The sequence below is a fragment of the Babylonia areolata genome, chromosome 18 (assembly GCF_041734735.1).
Source record: "Babylonia areolata isolate BAREFJ2019XMU chromosome 18, ASM4173473v1, whole genome shotgun sequence".
NCBI classification, from domain to species: Eukaryota; Metazoa; Mollusca; class Gastropoda; order Neogastropoda; family Buccinidae; genus Babylonia; species Babylonia areolata.
Window position 1 is genome coordinate 57,366,580 of NC_134893.1, and position 22,458 is coordinate 57,389,037.

Here is a 22,458-nt window from a genome sequence, read left to right on the forward strand (position 1 = left end):
TACAGTACCATACCCATCTGAGAAAATCTTTCTATACCTGGAAGCGTGTGTTCTTCAAAATGTATATCTCTATTGCCACGACTGACGCCATCCATTTATGTCAGTCTTGTCCCAAACAAACAGAAACGTCTGTCTGTGTTACTGGCTCAGTTGTGCCAAATAAATGTACATCAGTCACACTCACTGGCTCTGTTGTGCCAAACAAACATACATCAGTCACACTCACTGGCTCTGTTGTGCCAAACAAACGTACATCAATCACACTAACTGGCTCTGTTGTGCCAAACAAACGTACATCAGTCACACTCACTGGCTCTGTTGTGCCAAACAAACATACATCAATCACACTCACTGGCTCTGTTGTGCCAAACAAACATACATCAGTCACACTCACTGGCTCTGTTGTGCCAAACAAACATACATCAATCACACTCACTGGCTCTGTTGTGCCAAACAAACATACATCAGTCACACTAACTGGCTCTGTTGTGCCAAACAAACGTACATCAATCACACTAACTGGCTCTTTTGTGCCAAACAAACATACATCAGTCACACTCACTGGCTCTGTTGTGCCAAACAAACACAGGTCAGCCAGTCTTACTGGCTCAGTTGTGCCAAACATACTAAAGTCAGCTGTACTGGCTCATATAATACTAAACAAATGCACGCACATATTGTGCCAAAGAAAGAAAGGTCAGTTAGCCTTAGTTTGTACAAATGTTAGTCATAGTGGCTTGTACTGTGCCAAACAAACAAACATCAGTCAGTCTTACTGGCTTGAATCATGCCAGTCAGTCAGTCTTACTGACTGAGTCGTGCCAAACAAATTCAGTGCCAAACAAATTTCAGTCTCACTTGTACAAAATCAATAAACATCAGTCAGCCTTACTGGCTTGTATTTGCCCCAAACAGAAACATCAGTCTTACTGGTTCATATTATGCCAAACAAACATCAGTCAGACTTACAAGCTTTGCCAGACAAACGAACATACATCAGTCAGTATTACTGGCTCAGTTGTGCCAAAAAAACAAACATCAGTCAGTCTTACTGGCTCAGTTTGACCAAACAAACAAAACGTCAATCAGACTTTCTGACTAGTACATTGCTAAACAAACGTCAGTCACGACCTACTGGCTAGTACTTTGCCAAACAAACATACGTCAGTCACAACTTACTGGCTAGTACTTTGCCAAACACACATCAGTCAGTCTTACTTGCCCAGCTGTAACAAACAAACATCTGTCCATGTTACAAGCTCCATCAGACAGACTTACTGGCTCTGATCTTGGCCACAGTGTCCATGATGAGGGCAGTGAACTCGGCCATGTGACTGTCGTCCCACAGCTCCATCACCTCGTTCTGACACGACACATCCTGGTCCTTCACCTGCACACACACACACACACCACACTCTGATCACACACAGATTACATATTAATCACACACACTAACAACACTTAAATCACACACAGATTACATTAATCACATACACTAACACCACACTGATCACACACTCTGGTCACATATTGATCACACACACGGATTACACCATGCATGTGCAGGGATGTCCACACACTGATATGTTCATCACCCCACACACAGACACACACACACTCACACACACACACACTCACAGTGTATCTCTTGCGGGAGTGCAGGTCGACCACCAGACACTGGTGTTTGTCGGTGAAGTGCTTAATGACCACACCCTTCTTGGTCTCCAGCGACGTGTGGCAGTACTGAACCAGGGTACCCACTGACAGAACCTGTAGTAGGCACAACCCACCATCATTTCATACCAATGGGGTTTTTGTGTTTTTTGTTTTTTTGTTGTTGCTTTTCCCTTGCAGCGAGTTATATTTCTCAAGAAAAAAAACAAAAAACGCATGTAATCCAATTCCACATAAAGTCATCAAAATCACAAAAACACCAAATCAGATAGCTTCAAAAACTAGTGAAGCATTACACAGTACAATATTCTTTAAGGAGTCTACATAAACACTGATAGGATCATTTCACGCAAGTCATATCATTCGTTATTCATTATTCAAGGAGTTTTTTGATACCATTGTTCAAGTGACTCGTCAGTGTTCCACAGGGAGGGTGTCAACAAGTAAGAGTTCAGAGGACAGATAATATTCACCTTACAACAAACATATATCTTTCATTTCATATGCATGTATCATCTTCATTCATCTTAAAATATATGTATTTCATTCACCTTAAAATGTGAATCTTCTTTCATTTCACAAACACATATCTTCATTTGCCTTAAAAAATACTCATCCACTTTAGAAATATAAATCCTATAAACGTTTATCTTCATTCACCTTACAAACGTGTGTCTATATCCATATTACAAGCATGCAACTTCATTCATTTTACAAACGTTTATCTTTATTCACGTTACAAACAAGAATCTTCAGTCACCTTAAAAACACTTCTCTTTATTCACATTACATATGTGTATCTTCATTCGCCTTACAAACATAAATCTTCATTGACCTTACAAATATGTATTTTCAGTCAACTTACAAACATCTTCTTTCACCATCTGCCTTCAACTTACAAACATTATATTCTTTCACACTCCACCTTATTCAACTTACAAATGTGTATCTTACAAATGTTATCTCTTACAGATGTACATCTTCCTTCACATAAAACATGTGTCTATTCAGCCCAAACCACTGACCTCTGGGAAGCCAGCCATCACGAAGAGGGAGAACAGGGACGAGCGGTTAGCTTTCTGCACACACATACACACACGCACACACACACATGCACACGCACACGCACACACACACACACATGCACACACACACATCACTCATGTGTCAAATAACAGGAATAAATAAAACAGTGAGAAGAACATAAAAACATCAACAGATTGTAAAATTAACAACAGGACTTGGGGTATCTGTGCATTTTGTCAGGACTGCAACCATATGTCCAAGGTGTGAAAGATGATTTTAGTTTTATTAAACATTTTTATTTAAATGTTACAATATGAGACAGGACAGATATGACATACATAGGTTACATACAGCAGATAATTTCTTTTGTCACTGCCCAAAATGCACATTTCACACTCACCCCTTAGAATATTATGTACTTTAACTCTCTCACCACCAAGTTTTTGTGTGAAAAACACTTCACTTGCTTTGACTTATGCCTCTCAACTCCTTGTGGAGCATAGAGCTGCAATGGGAATAAACGTTCCCCGGCGCCAAATATTCTAGATATGATGCCCTCAGTCACAGGCTTCGGTTAATATCAAAGCAACACAATGGACTTTTTCACTTCAAACTGGGTCAGGGGGCAAAGATTAGTCATTGTTCCATTGGCAGGAAACTCGCTGCAGCTATTAAGCTTTGCTACCATGTGAGAAATGGTCCTTTTAACATGAGCCCTGGATGTCAACTAAAGTCGCCTATGTTGGTGCACTGTCTAGTATACTAAGGCCACCTATGACAGTGAAAGAGTTAAAGGAAACAATGAGTTAAACCATTCTGATTTAACATTATCATTATGGCAGTCACCACCATTGTCATCAGCATTGTTTCTTCTTTTTTTTCTTTTTTTTTTCTTTTTTTTTCTACATTGTGGTCGATTGATTGAAATGAAAGATGAAGTGAAAAATGAAAATGACAACAACAGCAAATGAGAAACGCAGACAAACAAATGGAGAGAAAAGAAAAAAAAACCCAAAAAAACACACAAATAAGAAACGATGAAAACAAAACAACACGCAAATAGCAAACCAAGAGCATTCCTCTAAAATGAACAGCTAAGGAAATACCTTCATTGGCATGTCTGTACAGTCTTATTTTAATATCGTAATAGAAAAACACTCAAGATGTATGCTGACAACACGTTAAGACAAAGGTCAAAAAGAAAAGCTGAGTGAAAGAGAAAAACAATCAACAAAGTAAACAGCAAAATAAACATAACAAAATAGGGTTTTCTGAAGACTGCCTTCTTGTTACAGAAGATCGCCTTCTTGCATCTGAGGCGTTGTGAATCAAGTCTGATTCTACTCAGCTTTCTATCATGTTTATGTATAGGAGCCATCTCAATTCAAAATACCTTGTTTTCTCCGCATAGGCAGATAGTAGTTTGCACAGGACAGGAATCATACTCCCTGCTGGAGTCTGCACTAGTGGGTCACGGTAAAGTATGTGTAGTGAAATACTGATTTTGCATGGTCAATTCGTGGGTATATTTTTCTACTTTATATCTGTTCTTTAGTTCAATCAAGAAAATTTGGTCTTTTTTTTTCTTCATCTTTAATACAAAGAATTTTCCTTGTAAAACAAGAAGATCAACACAACATCCATTCTATTGTCTTCTATACAATTTCAACAGATTAGATTATCATTCTAATAAAGGTCAGCACAATCACCATTTACAAACTTAAATCTTAAGATAGAAGCATCGAACAATGCGCATAACAATTATGTCCCTTCAAGGTCTTTCTGTTCTTCTGCTGATGATAGAATCTTTTGCGTTCCCAAATTCAACAGAAAAACACTGCGGGAGAGTTTTCGCCTCTTCAGCTGTACAAACCAGGAAGTTGCCGCCTTTTTCATACAGTCACTGTTTTTCACTCACAACTTCTAAAACAAATCTAAAAACAGTCCTTTTCAAACAGTCTCCACATAATTAAGACACTGTGCTCCATGTCTGTATTCTATGGATCCACATCCATTTCTTCTAAGCATGTTTGTGAGTGCTAGTGTATCTATCTATGCCTGTTTGTGTGTGCACTGGTATGAGTGCAGGTGTGCATCATCCGTGCATGTGTGTGTGTGCATGTATTATCGAGTAATCTGTACCTGATATGTTACTGTTCAGCACTTTGAGGTTTTAAAGCTCTACATAAACATGCTATCATTATTATCATCATCATTACTCATCGTCTGGTCCACCAACCTTTCTCAGGCTGTCGATGGAAGCGGTGATGTGGGAATGGACGGCAGGGCACCACACCGAAGACTTGCACAACGTCCCCAACAGGCGAGCCACAGAACTGGACCACTCCACGTTTCTGTGGCACACACAGTCACTCTCCCCGTCACCAGAAGGCAAAGTCAAATCAAATTAAATCAAATAATGTTGCTTATACACCAGCCAACCACCACAACAGGCCATTTCAAGGCTGATCACCTGTCACTTCTCAAAACCAGTCAAAGAACACAAAATAATGCTACAGGGTTCATTAAAACAATGTTTAAAGAACATATTCACTCGCATCTCACTCAATCCACATTAAACTCAAACCAAGTTAATATTGAAACAGTGTAAAACGATATTGAAACAGTGTAAAAAAAAGATCACATCAATAACATATATATTTATGACCATGTTTACATTCAAATTAATTTTTAAAAAACAAACAAAAAAAACATTGATTTCACACAGGGACTGGAAAATGGTGTTGAGGGAGACCTCCCGGAACAAATCTTCATGGAGCTAGATGTAAAATGTTTGTGCCCGATATGCATCACATGCAGATCCCAGCAGTTACAAAACAATGGACACATACACTGGGAAAACCAACAGGTCATTTTCAAAATTAATGGGTCAGAAAAAATTCCCTTTTTCTTTCTGACTCCATCGGCACTCCTCTGCGCCCCCTTCCCCATCAAACAATGTGTATTTTCATTTGTACGTTGTTTACCACACTCTCTTGTACGTAAAATGAGTGAGCATTTATGTGTGTGTGTGTTAGTCATTCTCATTGTTATTGCTACTGTTCGTGTTAAGTTCTTGACTGCTGCAAAGGAGAAGTTTCCTGTTCCAGCTTACATGCCAGATGTCAAGAATCAGATACTGTTACAGAACAGAGTGGGCCATTATGTTTTCAGGAAATCCTTCTTCATGAAAGACCATTGTGTGAGTTGATCTGTTTCCTGTGATGAAGGAGCCCTCAAGGACAGATGCCACTTCATCCATCAGCATTTATGTGTGTCTAAGTGACAATGTGTGTGTGTGTGTGCGTATGTGTGTGTGACTTGAACTGAGTTTGTACCCCTGTGCTGACAAGCGTGCAAAGATCAACATACATGCTCTGAGCCAGATGTTAGCTATCATATTAACTGAGCTGAAAAGCGGTGATCTTTCTCTTTGTCACACATGCACACATGACCTTTAGCAAACACACACACACACACACACACACACACAAACACACAATGGCACTGTGTTCCACTGCAATTCACAACATTCAAGTGATGATGGCTTTGTGTAAGCATCATAGCTGGTTTTCGGTGCATGTTCTGAGGCTGTTGACTATTTGCAATGTTTGTCCGCTTGGCACTGGACTGGAAAGGAACACCAGTAATGATCGGAGGGGGTTGGGGTGTGGGGTTAAAACTGCAGTCACAATTATTTTGCAGCAGATTGAGAGAGACCTACGAAAGGCCTTCTGGTCTGACCGACTTGCTTTTCTGAAAAGTCTTAGAAGTCAAGTGATCTACTGGCTGCTTCATCGTTGGCTTATTTCAAACTTGTATGCATCAATGACCTACTCCAAAGCTAAACCCTGAAAGAGTGAAGATTTTTTCAAACCTCCCTGGCCTGAGTGTTGGAGTGTAACAGTTGTAGTATTGATAGTATGTTACTTTGTGAGTTTTACGCATTGTGTTTTTATAATATTAATGATTCAGTTTTATGTTTCTGCTAATTTTTATATGCTTTCTTGTTTCACTTTAGGTATTGGATTGTAAAGCGCTTAGAGCTTGCTTATGCTTGTATTATAGCAGTATATAAAAATATAAAAAATTTAATTTAAATAAAAATATAAAAAATTTAATTTAAAAAAAAAATTAATAATAATAATAATAATAATAATAATAATAAATAAAATAAAATATTATTATAACATGTTTGCCAATCTGCTTGTGTCCTTTGCCACTCCAAGTGTTTACATGAGCAGTTTCAGATTCAGTTTGAAGGAGGTGTCAAAGCAAGCAGACTGATCCATATATGCTACAATACATGTGCTGTATTTAGAAAAAGTACAGAAAAAAGGAGCAGATGCTGGACCTTCACATGAACACCAGCATACTGGTCAGGCCTTGGAACATGCGTATCAAACAGACACATAAAAGATCCTGTAATCCATGTCAGCATTTTATAGCTTATACTGTTATAGAAACATCAATATACACAGCATGCAAACATCCTAAGAATATAGCTTCCTAAATATCAGGGTAAAAACAGTTGTTTCTGAGACAGAGACATACTCAGCACACTTTTCTATGCTCATTTTAAACAATGATTCTTCTGACAATTTCAAAACCATCAATGAGCATAAAAGAGGGAGTCAGGAAACTGATACTGTATAAGACTTAGAGGTGGTATGGTGGGATCAGTAAAGCACTGGACTTCTGATCCAGTGTTTACCGGTGATCAGGGTTCGAGGCCCAATTTCACCATGGTGTTACGTCCCTGGGAAAGACACTTTACTCCAATTTTCCACACTCCACCAAGGTATGAATGGGTACCTGACTTTGGCTGGGAAGGGGAGGCGGGGGTGGGGAGGGCGGGGGGGGGGGGGGGGGGTTAAATGCAGAGAAAGGAAAGGACCAGGCCCTGCCTGGCTATGGCTGAGCCCCAGACACAATGAACATGAATTCACTGCCCGGATAGCCGTTAAAGTCTATGGGACTTTTAACCTTTAGAAGAACTTACGAATCAATGGCATCAGCCCCGGCCTTGAAGAAGTGAGAGATGGTCTCCTGCCCAGCAGCAAGAGTCCCTTTGACCGTCTCCTTTTCCCCGTCTCCGCCAACCATCTGCACACGTCAAAACACCAGTCACATTCCAAGCTCTCTGCGGTCACTGAGCTTTCTTTTCACCTAAAACTGGCAAGGTGTTTCGCTGGTTGTTTGTTGTTGTTTTTTTTGTATTGGTAGATACTCTCGACATCTTGAGCTTGACACAGTATGAGTATGGCTGTAAAAGGCTGTGGGACCTGTAATCTTAACTTTTAACTCATTCTACCCCAGGTATAAATTAACTTGTACCATTATTACCTCCCCTGTAAACCAGGTATGAGTATTCTTGTTCCAACACACAATCTGAGTTTAGTTTGTTCTTGCTTGGTACAGCTGGCATTCTAAGCTGAACCATTTACACATTCCAAAATTGGTAAAACGAAGCTTTGTTCAACCAGTCAAATCAACAATACTCCACAGATATGCGCCAAGTTCTTTTTTCCAAAATGTCATCATCATCAACACAGAATGGAAAGAAGACTGCCTGAAGAAGAGGTAGCCAAGGTGTTTATGAATCATGACATCACTGACTAAGAAAACAGTGGCAGTTTCACTGATGAAAGTCAAGATCCAATTTCAAACCGTTCCCAAAAACTTGGTGATGCTGCGTTTCAGAATAAGTTACAGCCGTTTTAGAGAACCATTGTGGTCCCATGCATTGCTGCTACAGGGGAGACGGGCGCAATAGCCGAGTGGTTAAAGCATTGGACTGTCAATCTGAGGGTCCCGGGTTCAAATCACGGTGACGGCGCCTGGTGGGTAAAGGGTGGAGATTTTTACGATCTCCCAGGTCAACATATGTGCAGACCTGCTAGTGCCTGAACCCCCTTCGTGTGTATATGCAAGCAGAAGATCAAATACGCACGTTAAAGATCCTGTTATCCATGTCAGCGTTCGGTGGGTTATGGAAACAAGAACATACCCAGCATGCACACCCCCGAAAATGGAGTATGGCTGCCTACATGGCGGGGTAAAAACAGTCATACACGTAAAAGCCCACTCGTGTGCAGACGAGTGAACGCAGAAGAAGAAGAAGAAGCTGCTACAGGGGAGATGTAGCAGGCATGTGGTTGTGGGATGGAAGGAGTTAATGAGGGTGGTAGGAGGGGGGCCAGGGGTGGTGGGGTTGGGGGTGATCCAGTGATTTGTTTACCTTGGTGTCGGAGGTGGACAGGACTCTCGCCAGCAGACCCATGGCCAGATGCTGACAGTTGCTGTCATGGCCACTGTCTCCTCTGCAAGAACGCACACTGCCATGCACATTACCGATATAGCAGTCAGCGTACATAGGCTGCTTTTTTACCGCACCAGTTAATTTTCAAAGACCATGGTGGTCATAAAGTGCTAATTTCCAACTTTTGGGTCTCAAAGTGCTACTTCCAAAATGTTGGGTATCAAAGCGCTAATTTCTAAAACGTTGGGTCTCAAAGCCCTGATTTCCAAAATGTTGGGTCTCAAAGCACTTATTTCACATATATTGGGAATCAAAGCGCAGATTTAAAAAGTGTTGGGTCTCACAATGCTTATTCATAAAAATGCTGGTCTCAAAGTGCTAAATTCCAAAATGCTTGATCTCAGAGAACTTATCTCCAAAATGTTGGGTATCAAAGCATTAAACTCCAAAATGTTTTGTCTCAAAGCACTAATTTCCTGACTGGCTGGTCTCAAAGTGTTGGTTTCCAAATGTTAGGTCTCAGAGCACTAATTTCCAAACTGTTGTGTCTCAGTGCGCTTACTTCCAAAATGAAAACTAACTTCCCAAATGTTGGTCTCAAAGCATTAATTTCCAAAACACTGTCTGCGCCTATTTCGAAAATGAGTGCTAATTCCCAAAATGCTGGTCTCGAAGTGCTTATTTCCAAAATGCTGGGTCTCAGAACTTTAAAATGTTGGCCTTAGAGTACTCATTTCCAAATTATTAGGTCTCTATGCGCTAATTTCCAAACTGAGCTTTAATGAGAAAAAGACGACGCTGAAGCATCAATTTCATCCACTAAAGAAAGCATCATGCTGGTCTAGCAAAATGCAGACACAGTGCAAATCGTACCAACAATCAAAGTTGATGCAGGAAAAAAAAAAATGTTTAATCCACATTCAAACTGAACTCCTGCATTACTCTGGACTTTCCAACACTGACCAACTCAACCACACTGGCTTTAGAGACCTCATATTCAAAGTGAACAAATGAAGAAAGTGAGGTACACATTCAAAACTCACTTGGACACCTTGAACAGCAGGTTAATGAAGGTTTCGTCTGTGAACACAAAGGAGCTTTCCAGGCCTGATTCCTGCCATCAACAATCCATGTTTTGTTGTAATAATATATAAGTGGCAAACAATTATCATAACAATAACAAAAATGTCCATTTTATATCATTTACCCTGCCGCTCTACTCTAAGCGCATTTAACTACACATGTGGTATGAATATGATTCGCAAATGTGATACTAAAAATATTGTCAGTATACAAACTCACAATAAATTCTGTTTTATAAACAGTTTAACAACACTCACACCTCATTCACCTCTTCCACCTCACCCCAACCCCACACACATACATCCACACACACACACACACACACACACACACACACACACAGTCAGGTGAGGGGGGATAAAGATCTTAAGTTGAATATATCGTTTGAACAAATACATTTGAGTATTAGATTTCAAAGATTTAACAGCGGAACAGTGTCTGATATTATGTGGTAGATTTCCAAAACCAAGGTCTGCAGTGAAAATGCTTGGAAACCAAGAGGCATATATCAAAGCAATGCAACACACACCACACATTTATAATCCACTTTCTGGTGCCTACGATGAATATTCTAAACCAGATACTTGGAAATATAAAGTGAAGCAATGGCTTAGCAGTAATGTGCCCTACTAAGAAACAAGTGTCCTTGGGTTTAAAACCCCATGTACGGAGGGTCCGTTTGACTTACCATAATTCCATGGTGCCCTTGACTACCTTTAGGTCTCTTTAGTGCTACACATTTATCAAATCTGCATTGCTACACACATACTAAGGCACGCACATCTAGTTAAAGTCATCTTGGTTTCTGGGCTTAAAAAAAAAAAAAGACCAAGAGAAACAACTAATTTATTGAGCAGTTGAACCTTGTGTCAGTCTGAAGCTCCCACTGAGGATTTTCACTCTTTTTCTTTCTTGTTCATTCTAGAAATTTTTCAAGTGTCTCAGTTACCAGTTAAGTGAACAAACTGTGCATTCTTTTCATGTTAAAAGAAACGCATATTTATGCGTCCCTGACTTGAGCAACAACAAAAATGCCAACATTTCTCTCTCTCTCTCTCACTTTGTCTCTGGGTGGTATCATTGCGCCCAGCAGTCCCATGATCCTCTCCTGTGAGTGAGTGGCAAAAGCCTCATCCTGCCTTGTCTCAATTGGCAGCGTGCTCATTCGCAGGTTGGGAGTCCCGTCAACAATCACATCTGGAACACAGAATCAGTACAAAAATACAGACTTTGGAAACGAGGGCTGTACTTTCTCTGAAGGATGAACCACATTTGTTTGTGCCGAGTCCTGCCAAAGGTCTTTAGTGTCAGCAGATTCATGGGGGATTGTCACTGGAGGGATGTGGTGGTGGTCTCCAATCTGGGGGGTGGGGGCACTACTAAGCAATTGTATGAGGCTTAGTAGGTGTGTATGTCTGATCCGAACAGGTACTACTTAACACCACAAAAGTGACACAGCGGCAGTGCAGGGTCTCGTCTTGTGTGTGGTCTCCAAACACTAATAGTTCCCTATGGATTGCCAGCACTAAGACTGTGACAGACAAACCCAGGACTGGTTGTATAAGAGGACTCAAAGTAAGTGGCATAATGCCACTGAGAAGGAGTGGACCACTTTCTATCAAAGTACAAGTCACAGCCTCCAGTGCACACCTTCAAAGTGTATCCATCCACCCAAACAAAAAAAGACTTTTTAAAACAAAGACTAACAGAGACTAAATTCAGTAAAAATGTAAAAAGGATTACAGTATTTTCTGTCACCTGTGCTTATATAAAGGTGACATTGTAAAATGTGTACTCTGGTGTCCCCGTTTCAATACTGCTGATACTATTGTACTGACATCTGTAACATTGAGTATAATTATCATTATCAACATCTTTATCATCATATTACTATTATGTAGAGAGGTGACCTGGTTAGAGTCCCACACTGGACAAGGATTTTCACTCCCCCCCTCCCCCTCACCCCTCCCCACTAGACCTTGAGTGGTGGTCTGGGACAGTGGGCCAGGATGGTGATACAGCCATGGTGCAGCTCCACCACCAGTGTCGATAATAATAATAATAATAAAAATAACAGCACTTAAAAGAGTATGGTCAATGACCAAATACAGGCGCTATGAAAACATCAATAGCTGCAACAACAACAAGAGAGGCAAGGCCTTCAAGATTCACTTGTGATACACTTAAAAAAAAATCCAAGCTTTTTATGTATTGAGTATAATTTCAAAATGTAATGTTTAAGATGAGAAAGATCAGTTTAAAGTAAATTAAGTCCCCTAGCATTAATTACAGAGTAATTTCCCTTTTTTACTATCTGCACCAAAACGTTTGCAAAATAAATAAAAACTTCCATGCTGAGCAAAAGAAGTTCCTGTTTGAACAGAAAATGATAATAATGACTGTTCTTGTTGTTGGGCCAGAATATCAGATCAAAGTGCCAAGTTTAGAGAATACAAAAAATATAAATATAACAGTAAATGCAGTTTGCATATAATTAGGCTTCATTCTTTATTTTTTTGTGCCCATCCCAGAGGCGCAATATTTTTTTAAACAAGATGACTGGAAAGAACTGAACTTTTCTTATTTTTATGCCTAATTTGGTGTCAACTGACAAAGTATTTGCAAAGAAAATGTCAATGTTAGAGTTTACCACGGACACACAGACACACACACACACAGACAACTGAACACCGGGTTAAAACATAGACTCACTTTGTTTACAAAAGAGTATGGTCAATGACCAAAGACAGGCACTATGAAAGCGTCAATAACTGCAACGGTGACAACAAAAACAGCTCACCGTCAGCGTCTTGAGGCACAGTCTCCAGACAGTGGGCCACAATGGTGATACACCGGTGGTGCAGCTCGGCCGCCAGCCGCACATAGCCAGCGTCCATGTACTGGGCGCAGTTGTTGGTGTTGTAGACAATGTCGCTCAGCCCCAGCGACAGCGAGGTGAACAGCAGCCAGATGTGCTGGTGGATGTACGCCTTGATCAGCGAGTCGTTTGTCTGCGAGTTGCGCACTGAAACCACGCCATCAACATTTTTGGTGGGTTTTTTTTGTTTTTGTTTTGTTTTTTGAAAAATTTCAGCATCGTCATTGTCTTCTTAATAATATCATCATCATTATCAATAATGATAATGCTGCAGACTGACACTCACACCAGCGTCTTCTTAGTAATATTATCATTACCAAAAACAATAATGATAATGCTGCAGAGTGACATTCACACCATCATCTTCTTAATAATATTATCATTATCAATAATGATAATGCTGCAGAATGACACTCACACCAGCGTCGTCATCTTCTTAATAATATTATCATTATTGATAATAATAATGATGCTGAGAGTGACACTCACACATTCCAGACAGACAGCTTGTGGCATTTACAATAAAAGTTATACATACATAAATGTATATGCATTCAAGTGTGACATACCATACACAAATACAAAAAGGAACTCTCACACACACAAATACTACTACTACACACACACACACATATTCCCATCCACCCACACACACACAGAGCAGAAATTCAAGAGACATATAAGTCAATGAGATAGTAGGCAGAAAGGAAGAGGTGTGTTTTCAGAGACTTTTTCAACTGAACTCTCAACTTCTTCATCTTCCTCTGTATCCATGGGCTGCCAACACATTTTCACTTATCTTTTTAAAGTGGTCTTTAATGTGCATTATCGTTTTTACTTCACCATATGCTGTAGGCAACCATGTTCTATTTTCGGGGTGTGGGCTCAAAAGCTCACAAGCACACACATGAACATGCACATGCATGTACTTACACACAAGGTCTCTCTCTCTCTCTCTCTCCCACACACACACACACAAACGCACACAAGGTCACTCTCTCTCTCTCTCTCTCACACACACACACACACACAAACGCACATAAGGTCTCTCTCTCTCCCCCCCCCCCCCCCCCACACACACACACACAAACGCACACAAAGTCACTCTCTCTCTCTCTCTCTCTCTCTCTCACACACACACAGAGTGTTGACTCACGTTTAACCATGGGGATCTCAGTCACATCATGACTAGCCAGGTGTCTGCAAGATAAAATTAAACATTACAACACATTCTGGCTGATGATAAAGAATGAAAACTTGTCCATTCAGGTGATGCACGTTATGCTTCTTACCAACTAAAAGGGGTTGATATTATTTTTCTAACTGATCCACCAAAGAAACAAAGAATGCTTAACATATTAAAAACATTCCCATGCAAAAACAGCAGTATCAAATAAAAAGCATGCTGCGAGTACATTTAGGAAGAAATATATTCTTTGAATTTGATATTCAACAAATACTGCCAAAACTATGTGTAATTAAAACTAAGTTTAAAATATCCAAATACTATAGATTTATTCACAGACCCTTGTATGTACATACAGAAACAAAAGCATAAAAGCATGCACAACATTTCTACACACACACACCCACACACACACACATCATACACATAAAAAAAAAACCACGCACACATCACACATACACACTTACACACTAACACAGTCACACACACATAAACACACACACACACACACACACTAACAGTCACACACACACACACACACACACCCTGAGGGGAACTTGGCTCTGGTGTGACAGCCAAGACAGAGGTCAAAGTCCTCACAGTCATTGCAGTGGATGCGAGTGCCCACGATGAAAGCCTGACACTTGTTGCACTTGTACCTGCACACACATGCATAGAAAGTGTACTCTCAAGCAGTCTCACAACACACACACACACACACACACACACCAACTCCCAAAACTTGCACGCACACGCGCGCACACACACACACACACCAGCTCCCACAACTTGCATGCACACACACACACACACACACATACACACACACCACCCATACATACATATACACACACACCAGCTCCCACAACAAACACAATTACACACACGAAGGAGGTGTACATCAAGCAGACAGTGTAAAAAAAAAGAAAAAGAGTGATGAAGACAGGTCTCACAAGAGGACAGAGTGAAGGCAAGCACACACACACACACACACACACACACACACACTTACAGCAAGTGAACAAAGTCATGGTCGTCGTGATGCTCGCCCTCTGGCTTCACTCCACCTGTCAACAGGAACTCTTTCAGAACACAACATGCCACAACACATCTGCTAGGCTGATGCCTGACCAGCAGCATAAAACAACATGCATACATACATACACACACACACACACACACACATATATATATATATATATATATATATATATATATCAGAGTAGACTAGACACTCAGTTTGATTTTCAAGTCAAACTTGGAAGAAAGAGCGAGACTGAGATTCAAACCCAGACCCTCGTGGACAACGTATTGGCAGATAAGCCACTTAACCATTCTGACACTTTCCCCCCTCGATCATGGATTTAACTCACTCAGTACGGCCAGTCCTCTCTTCTCCTCTACACAGACCCCTCGGATGTCCAGTGGGTATCTCAATGACCCAACCTTTAGCTTCCGTCGTCAGAATTGTGGTATTCTTTGTCAACATTCACGTCTTCAGTATAAGAGCCTTCCGCTTGCAATATTTTGATGGTGGTAATTGGGGGGAAACACTGTCAACGTCGTCTCTTTCGCCATTCGTATGGAGAGAGTTAATCACTCTTGATCAATTGCTAAAGTAAAGCTTGGCCTTCGTTTCCATCCATATCACTATTCATGTCGATTCGTAAAACGTGTATCATAACAAAGCAGTGAATTCAGCTGCTGTTGTGTAAAATCAAAATGAGTTCAAGGGCTCATAGCCTTATTCTGCAATCAAGGCAATGATTTCTTATCCACAGTGTCAAGGGCTTGGCACAGGAAGGCAGGGGCTCAATCCTCACCATTCCCCCGTTTAAACCCTCCCCATCCACAGTCAGGGCTCAGTGCCATTTGAGGTGTGCCAAAGTGTAGTTTTGGACTAATAAAGACTACTTTGCCTACAATGCTCTGCACAGTCAGCCAAAACACTCTCAACCAATCCTAACACAACACTGAAGTATTTTCACAACAGACAGAGACAAACTGTCTTTCTTCGTACTGGGACACATTCACTTCTTCAAAACTGATGTCGCTTTCTTGCATTTCTGCAACAAACAGTCTCTTAGTAAGTTTCGGTTCACTGTAGAAACATGGTCCCTCTTGGTACCTGAGGGTCATGAATGCCTCTGCTGTATCCTGAACCATGGGCACATGAAAATCAGTCCGAATCTTCCTCAGCTGAAGCATTTTTGCTTATTTCATACTTTTCTATCTCTGTAAAGAAATCATCAAGACTATTGAAAACAGAGCTGGTAATGATCTCTTTGTTGACATTGTTTCTCAATAATAATAAAAGTTATAACTAAGGTGTGCAACTGTGTGTGTGTATGCGTGCATGTATGAGGATGTTTCGGGGGCATGCGTGTAAAAAGAGAGAGGGAGAGAGATGGTAAGACCCGATATGCGTCTGAATGAGATGGCAAGATCTGTGTGTGTGTGTGTGAGGTTTTGTGTGTGTGTGCATGGTTTTGTGTGTGTGTGTGTCTGCATGTGCGTGTGTGGCTGTGTGGTGCCACTGTAAGAGAAAGGGCAGAGAGACAGAGAGAGATAAAAGGAGAGTGGGATGGTACCACATTCAACACACTGAAAACACCCTCCCCTGCCTCCACCTTTCATTCCTTATCTCATGACTTGGCATTCACACATGTGCACAGTGTTACAAAAAGAGTGGAATACCCAAGGAGTGACATCATGCAATGCAGAAACACAGCCATGCCAATATGAAGGCCAAGGCGGCAGTGAAATGTAGCGACGTTGAAATGAGAGACAGAGGCTGCAGGTGCCTTTGATGCTGCATTCCATTAACAGAGTTTATTAACACTCCATGCACAGAGTTTATTTACAAAAAATATAATATTCAGGATACAACATCTGTCAAAAACCAGAGTACTTCTGGCTTTTAAATGGCAGTGTAAAAATGGCCACACACGAAGACAAACTTTCACAGAAACAAAAACACAGACGGCTAACACAGAGGTAGACAAAGAAATGTCAGAGTGGTCTAAACACCAGCTGGTTGTTCTTTGTTATTATTATAATTATTAGTATTATTATCATTATTATCATTCTCATATTATTACTATCATAATTATTATCATCATTATCTTTTTTGCTCACAGCCCAGCCTGCCACACTGTGTGTAATCAGAGCTGAAAATCTGTCAACATTGATCCTACAGAACCTATAAAAAAAAAAAATTCAAAAAGGGAAAAAATAGGCATATTATGTACAGTCATATTCAAAAATTGCACATAAACCAGCAAGGCAGAGAGAAAAAAAAAAGATGAAGCCAGAAACAAAGAGAGCGACAGAAAAGGGGTAAATCTCTCGCACACAATTTCCAGGAGGAGGGGGGATACCATTTACACTGAAAAAATCTCCATCATCCCCAGTGAACCCTGAACGCAAATACACAAAATCAGAACACAAATACACAAAATTAGAACACAAACATAATAGTTTTGATACACAAAATCAGAACACAAACATAATACACAAAATTAGAACACAAACATAATAGTTTTGATGCACAAAATTAGAACACAAACATAATACACAAAATTAGAACACAAACATAATACACAAAATTAGAACACAAACACAGTTATACCTAATACACAAAATTATATATGCTGACAGGCGTACTAAACCAAAAAATGCCTGCAGGCTAATTACACATCCTAGGTGTAAAAAAGAATGAACTATTCACTGCTTTCTATTAACACACACACACACACACACACACACACACATATATATATATATATATATATATATATATATATATATATATATATATACCGTGTTACCTATTTCTATAATCTATGTACCGATAAACAACATTTCCCATCAAAATTAAAGCAAGTTAACCCCCCTAATTATAGACCTATTTCCATACAAGACATGTTCAAAATCACCTTTATTACTATCTCAAGAAATTTCTGATTTGATTCAAGAAAACCAGTCAGTTTCTTTGGGGTTTTTTGTTTTGTTTTTTTGTTGTTTTTTTTTTTTTTACAAAAACCACCCGTGTCACACAGCTCTTATAAAACAAATTATTGAAAGATGACTTTCAAATATAAGCAAAGTGTTAACAGGTATTCTCTTTGTTGACTTCACTGAAACTTTTGACATGATTAACCACTCCATTCTAGATTAAAAAAAACCTCACATATTACAATGCTTTGAAACTTTTTATCTCCTTTCTCAGTGACCATCATCAGTTGGTTGAAATCAGCTGCAAGAAGTCCAATTTACTGCCTGTGAAATTAAGTGTACCACAAAGATCCACCTTTATAAATGACTTGCCATTACAAACTCAATGCACATGTGAAATGTGTGTTGACAACATTTCACTTTAGTCAAATAATAATAATCCTACCGAACTTGTAAATGATTTTCAGAAGTATATAAACGGACTAGTCAAATGGACGGAGTTGAACCACATGTCCCTAAGCACAGGCAAAACTAAATGTATGTATGTGACCACATGACAGAAGCTTTATGCATCCAAGGGCAAAACTGAAGAAGTTACATCACACAAAGTGTTAGGGGCCATAACAGACAATGACCTGTCATGGTCTGAATATACTGCTGATCAAGGAAAATGAATTACCAAAAGAATATATTAAGTTTACAGGGGTTAAAAATTTTCTCAATCTTCATTCAAGGAAACTATTTTTTCATGCACACATTGTATCTCTCACAAACTATGCATTCACCTTATGGAATAATGCCAGCAAAACTAACCTCAAATACATCAGTCATTACTACAAAAAAGCTATAAAACTGATTAAAATCTAACATTGTGGCAGACACTGACTACAAAAATTTACACATTCTTCTGCTCAGAAGTAGACTATTATTCAACATATGTATGCATAAGCAGTGTGGTGAATGGAATGGCCCCAAAGAAAATAATCCAGAATTATATTATGAATGAAAATAGACATACTCACAAAGTGTCTTTTCCACAACCCCAAAACAATTTACATAAATCTAGTTTAACTGAACAGCTCCTTTTCATAAATTTGTGACTGGAACGTTCACTGGCTAAAAAAAAAAAAAGTACACTGAAGCATGAATTTTATGTGGATTCACAAATTGCTCTCGTGGTGGTTTTATTATGATTTAATTAGTCTGTTACTGAGACCAGAACAATCCACTTGGGTGTGACTTGTTCTCTTACAACTCTGGGTCTGAAGGAGCCATTCTCTAGACACAGAAGAACTGGCAAATGGAAAAGAAGAACACTGAGAAGAATGAGATGTAGATGAAGAAGGAGGAAAACAAAGTGGAAGAAGACTGTGAAGAAGACCCAGTGTTCCCAATGGGCCTGATTTTTTGAGGGTCACTGTGACCCTTTGACTGGAATTTTTGAGGGTCATTGTCACATTTCTGAGGGTCAACAGGAAAACATACAAAAAATCAATGAAGACAATTGTACAATGAAAATGAAAAGAAACCCACACCTTCTCCAAACAAGGACATTCGAAATGCTTGAATACAATGAAAACACAGTCAACTACTTATAATGAGCACATAACCATACTCACTACTAATGAACACACAACAGCACTCTCTACTCTCAGTTTCGTCTGCTATGCACTAGCCTAAGCTTAGGCCCACGATGCGTGCTTCGCGGTTTTCCTGGAAGCCGCAAGATGCTTGTTAGTTTCAGTCAACTACTTATAATGAGCACATAACCATACTCACTACTAATGAACACACAACAGCACTCTCTACTCTCAGTTTCGTCTGCTATGCACTAGCCTAAGCTTAGGCCCACGATGCGTGCTTCGCGGTTTTCCTGGAAGCCGTAAGATGCTTGTTAGTTTCAGGAAAAAGTGTGCGTCACATTGACGCACAGGGTAAAAATTTTGTGCGTCAAAGTTGTAAATCTGTGCGTCATTTACGCACATATGTACGTTTTTGGGAACACTGAGACCGAGGAGAAAGAGAAGAAGATTGAAAAGAAGACTCGAGAAAAAAAGATGAAGAAGAGAGAGAAGGATAAAAAGAAGTACATGAAGAAGAGAACGAAGGAGAGAAAGAAGACAGATAAGATTATAACAGAAGACAGAAAAGAAGACAGAGAAGGAGTTCAAAAAGAAAAAGAAGACAGAGAAGAAGACAATGGAGAAGAAGAAAAGGAAGCAGAAGAAGAAGAAAGAGATTAGAAGAAGAGAAAGAAGAATGTGAAGGAGATGGAGATGAAGATGTTGAAGGAGAAGAAGAGAATCGGAAGAAGAGAGAACTGAAAAAGAAAGAGAGAAGCAGAGGGAGTGGAAGAAAAGTAATAAGTATATTTTTGGTTGAATGTTGGAACCAGAACTGATTTTGTGTGTGAAATGGAGAAAGAGAGCCAGACATGGTTGTGTGAGCAGAATACATGCCAATGATCCAAATAATTTGTAAGAAAGAGAAGAAGCATGTGGTGCGCACGACATGGGACACTACCAAGAGGTTCTGATATGTAGGAAAGAGAGGAGCATGTCATAAGGCACGACGTGGGACACTACCAAGAGGTTCTGATATGTAGGAAAGAGAGGAGCAACGTGGGACACTACAAAGAGGTTCTGATATGTAGGAAAGAGAGGAGCATGTCATGAGGCACGACGTGGGACACTACCAAGAGGTTCTGATTTGTAGGAAAGAGAGGAGCAACGTGGGACACTACAAAGAGGTTCTGATTTGTAGGAAAGAGAGGAGCATGTCATGAGGCACAACGTGGGACACTACAAAGAGGTTCTGATTTGTAGGAAAGAGAGGAGCATGTCATGAGGCACAACGTGGGACACTACAAAGAGGTTCTGATTTGTAGGAAAGAGAGGAGCATGTCATGAGGCACGACGTGGGACACTACAAAGAGGTTCTGATTTGTAGGAAAGAGAGGAGCATGTCATGAGGAACAACGTGAAAACACTACCAAGAGGTTCTGATTTGTAGGAAAGAGAGGAGCATGTCATGAGGCACAACGTGGGACACTACCAAGAGGTTCTGATTTGTAAGAAAGAGAGGAGCATGTCATGAGGCACGACGTGGGACACTACCAAGAGGTTCCACGAGGGACCCACCAGAGTAGCAGGTGGTGCAGAGGTCCATGTCCACACACTGGTAGCAGCGGTAGCGGCGGCCAGGCAGCGTCACGCCACACCCGTCACACGAGATCTCCACATCCAGCAGGTCACAGAAACGGGCCACGAACATCTGAATAGCCTGCATGAGAAAATAATAATAATCATCATAATCAATACTAAAAATAAACATTTACACAGCACCTACCTTGCGGCTCTAAGCCCACTGAACTACATGTGTCTGCATGCATACAGATATACACACATATATATATATATATATATATCTTCACATCTACATCTAATATGCAAAAAGAGAGAGAGAGAGATACATATGGATAGATATATACACATACCTGCTTGCAATCATCTGTATCAATCACAGCAGTCGACATATCCATCCCATACAATTTGGTCTCTTTTTCTTTTCCAAATGAATTCCATGTGCGGAAAGAAATCAATTTCCTGCAGTCTGATCCAGAAATTCTCAACCATCAGCCCATTTTCTGCTTACCCTGCACCATTCCCTCCCCCCCACTCCTATCTTTCTCCCCCTCCTCCTGTCCCTCCCCTCTTCCCCCTTCTCCGTTTTTCTACTTCTTTTTGTTCTGCTTGCCATACATGCATGCATATGTGTGTGAGGTCCTGGTGAAAAGAATCTAACAGCTTATCCTTTTACCATCAATAAAACATTCAAGTTTGAGCTCAAATCCTCTATCTTTTTTTTCATCGTCCTATCCTTTTACCTGAACATTCATATCCTCTATTGGTCTCTCTCTCTCTCTCTCTCTCTCTCATTTGTTCTCCTTTCTTCAACAATGCCTCAGGGATGGATGGTAATTGCTTATCTTGTTTCCATGGTTAACCAACATTGTTTCATTTCATTTCATTCTCGTTTCTATCTGCAATCCTCCAGCCTCTAGCGGCCCTCCCCCCCACCTGTCTCTCCTCCTTGGCAGCGTCCTCCTTCTGTGTGTACCAGCTGTTGAAGCCGTACATGCCCTTGGAGCACTCCTCAAACCACTTCATGCACTGGTCGTACTCCTTCAGCTCCTCCTCCCGCTCTCCGCTCCCCACCGTGATGTCGCGCATCTTCACCGTGTCTGAAAAAAACCGCCATCAGTTTCAGAGTATCTGAAAAAAAACACCGACAGTTTCAGTTCCTCAGGGAGGCTTCAATGCGTTCAAACAAATCCATATCTAGCTAGGCAGATGTCTGACAGCAGCATAACCCAACGCGCTAGTCAGACCT

At 40.3% G+C, this 22,458-nt stretch overlaps 1 protein-coding gene across 5 annotated transcripts in view; it reads right to left on the reverse strand.

The window, feature by feature from the left end:
• The window catches only part of LOC143292940 (zinc finger ZZ-type and EF-hand domain-containing protein 1-like), a 92,058-nt gene that overhangs the window by 21,484 nt on the left and 48,116 nt on the right, over positions 1–22,458 (reverse strand). For 3 of the 5 annotated variants that reach the window (XM_076603645.1, XM_076603646.1, XM_076603644.1), the window contains exons 46-60: positions 22,146–22,309; positions 21,207–21,348; positions 17,490–17,528; positions 15,122–15,176; positions 14,655–14,768; positions 14,080–14,123; positions 12,846–13,070; positions 11,106–11,242; positions 10,006–10,076; positions 8,942–9,023; positions 7,703–7,806; positions 4,940–5,054; positions 2,700–2,753; positions 1,639–1,770; positions 1,279–1,390 (exon numbers count right to left, since the gene is read on the reverse strand). In XM_076603645.1, coding sequence (XP_076459760.1) covers positions 1,279–1,390; positions 1,639–1,770; positions 2,700–2,753; positions 4,940–5,054; positions 7,703–7,806; positions 8,942–9,023; positions 10,006–10,076; positions 11,106–11,242; positions 12,846–13,070; positions 14,080–14,123; positions 14,655–14,768; positions 15,122–15,176; positions 17,490–17,528; positions 21,207–21,348; positions 22,146–22,309 — 1,590 coding nt within the window. The remainder of the gene's footprint in view (positions 1–1,278; positions 1,391–1,638; positions 1,771–2,699; positions 2,754–4,939; positions 5,055–7,702; positions 7,807–8,941; positions 9,024–10,005; positions 10,077–11,105; positions 11,243–12,845; positions 13,071–14,079; positions 14,124–14,654; positions 14,769–15,121; positions 15,177–17,489; positions 17,529–21,206; positions 21,349–22,145; positions 22,310–22,458) is intronic. The other 2 variants (XM_076603649.1, XM_076603647.1) reach the window with 1 other exon arrangement.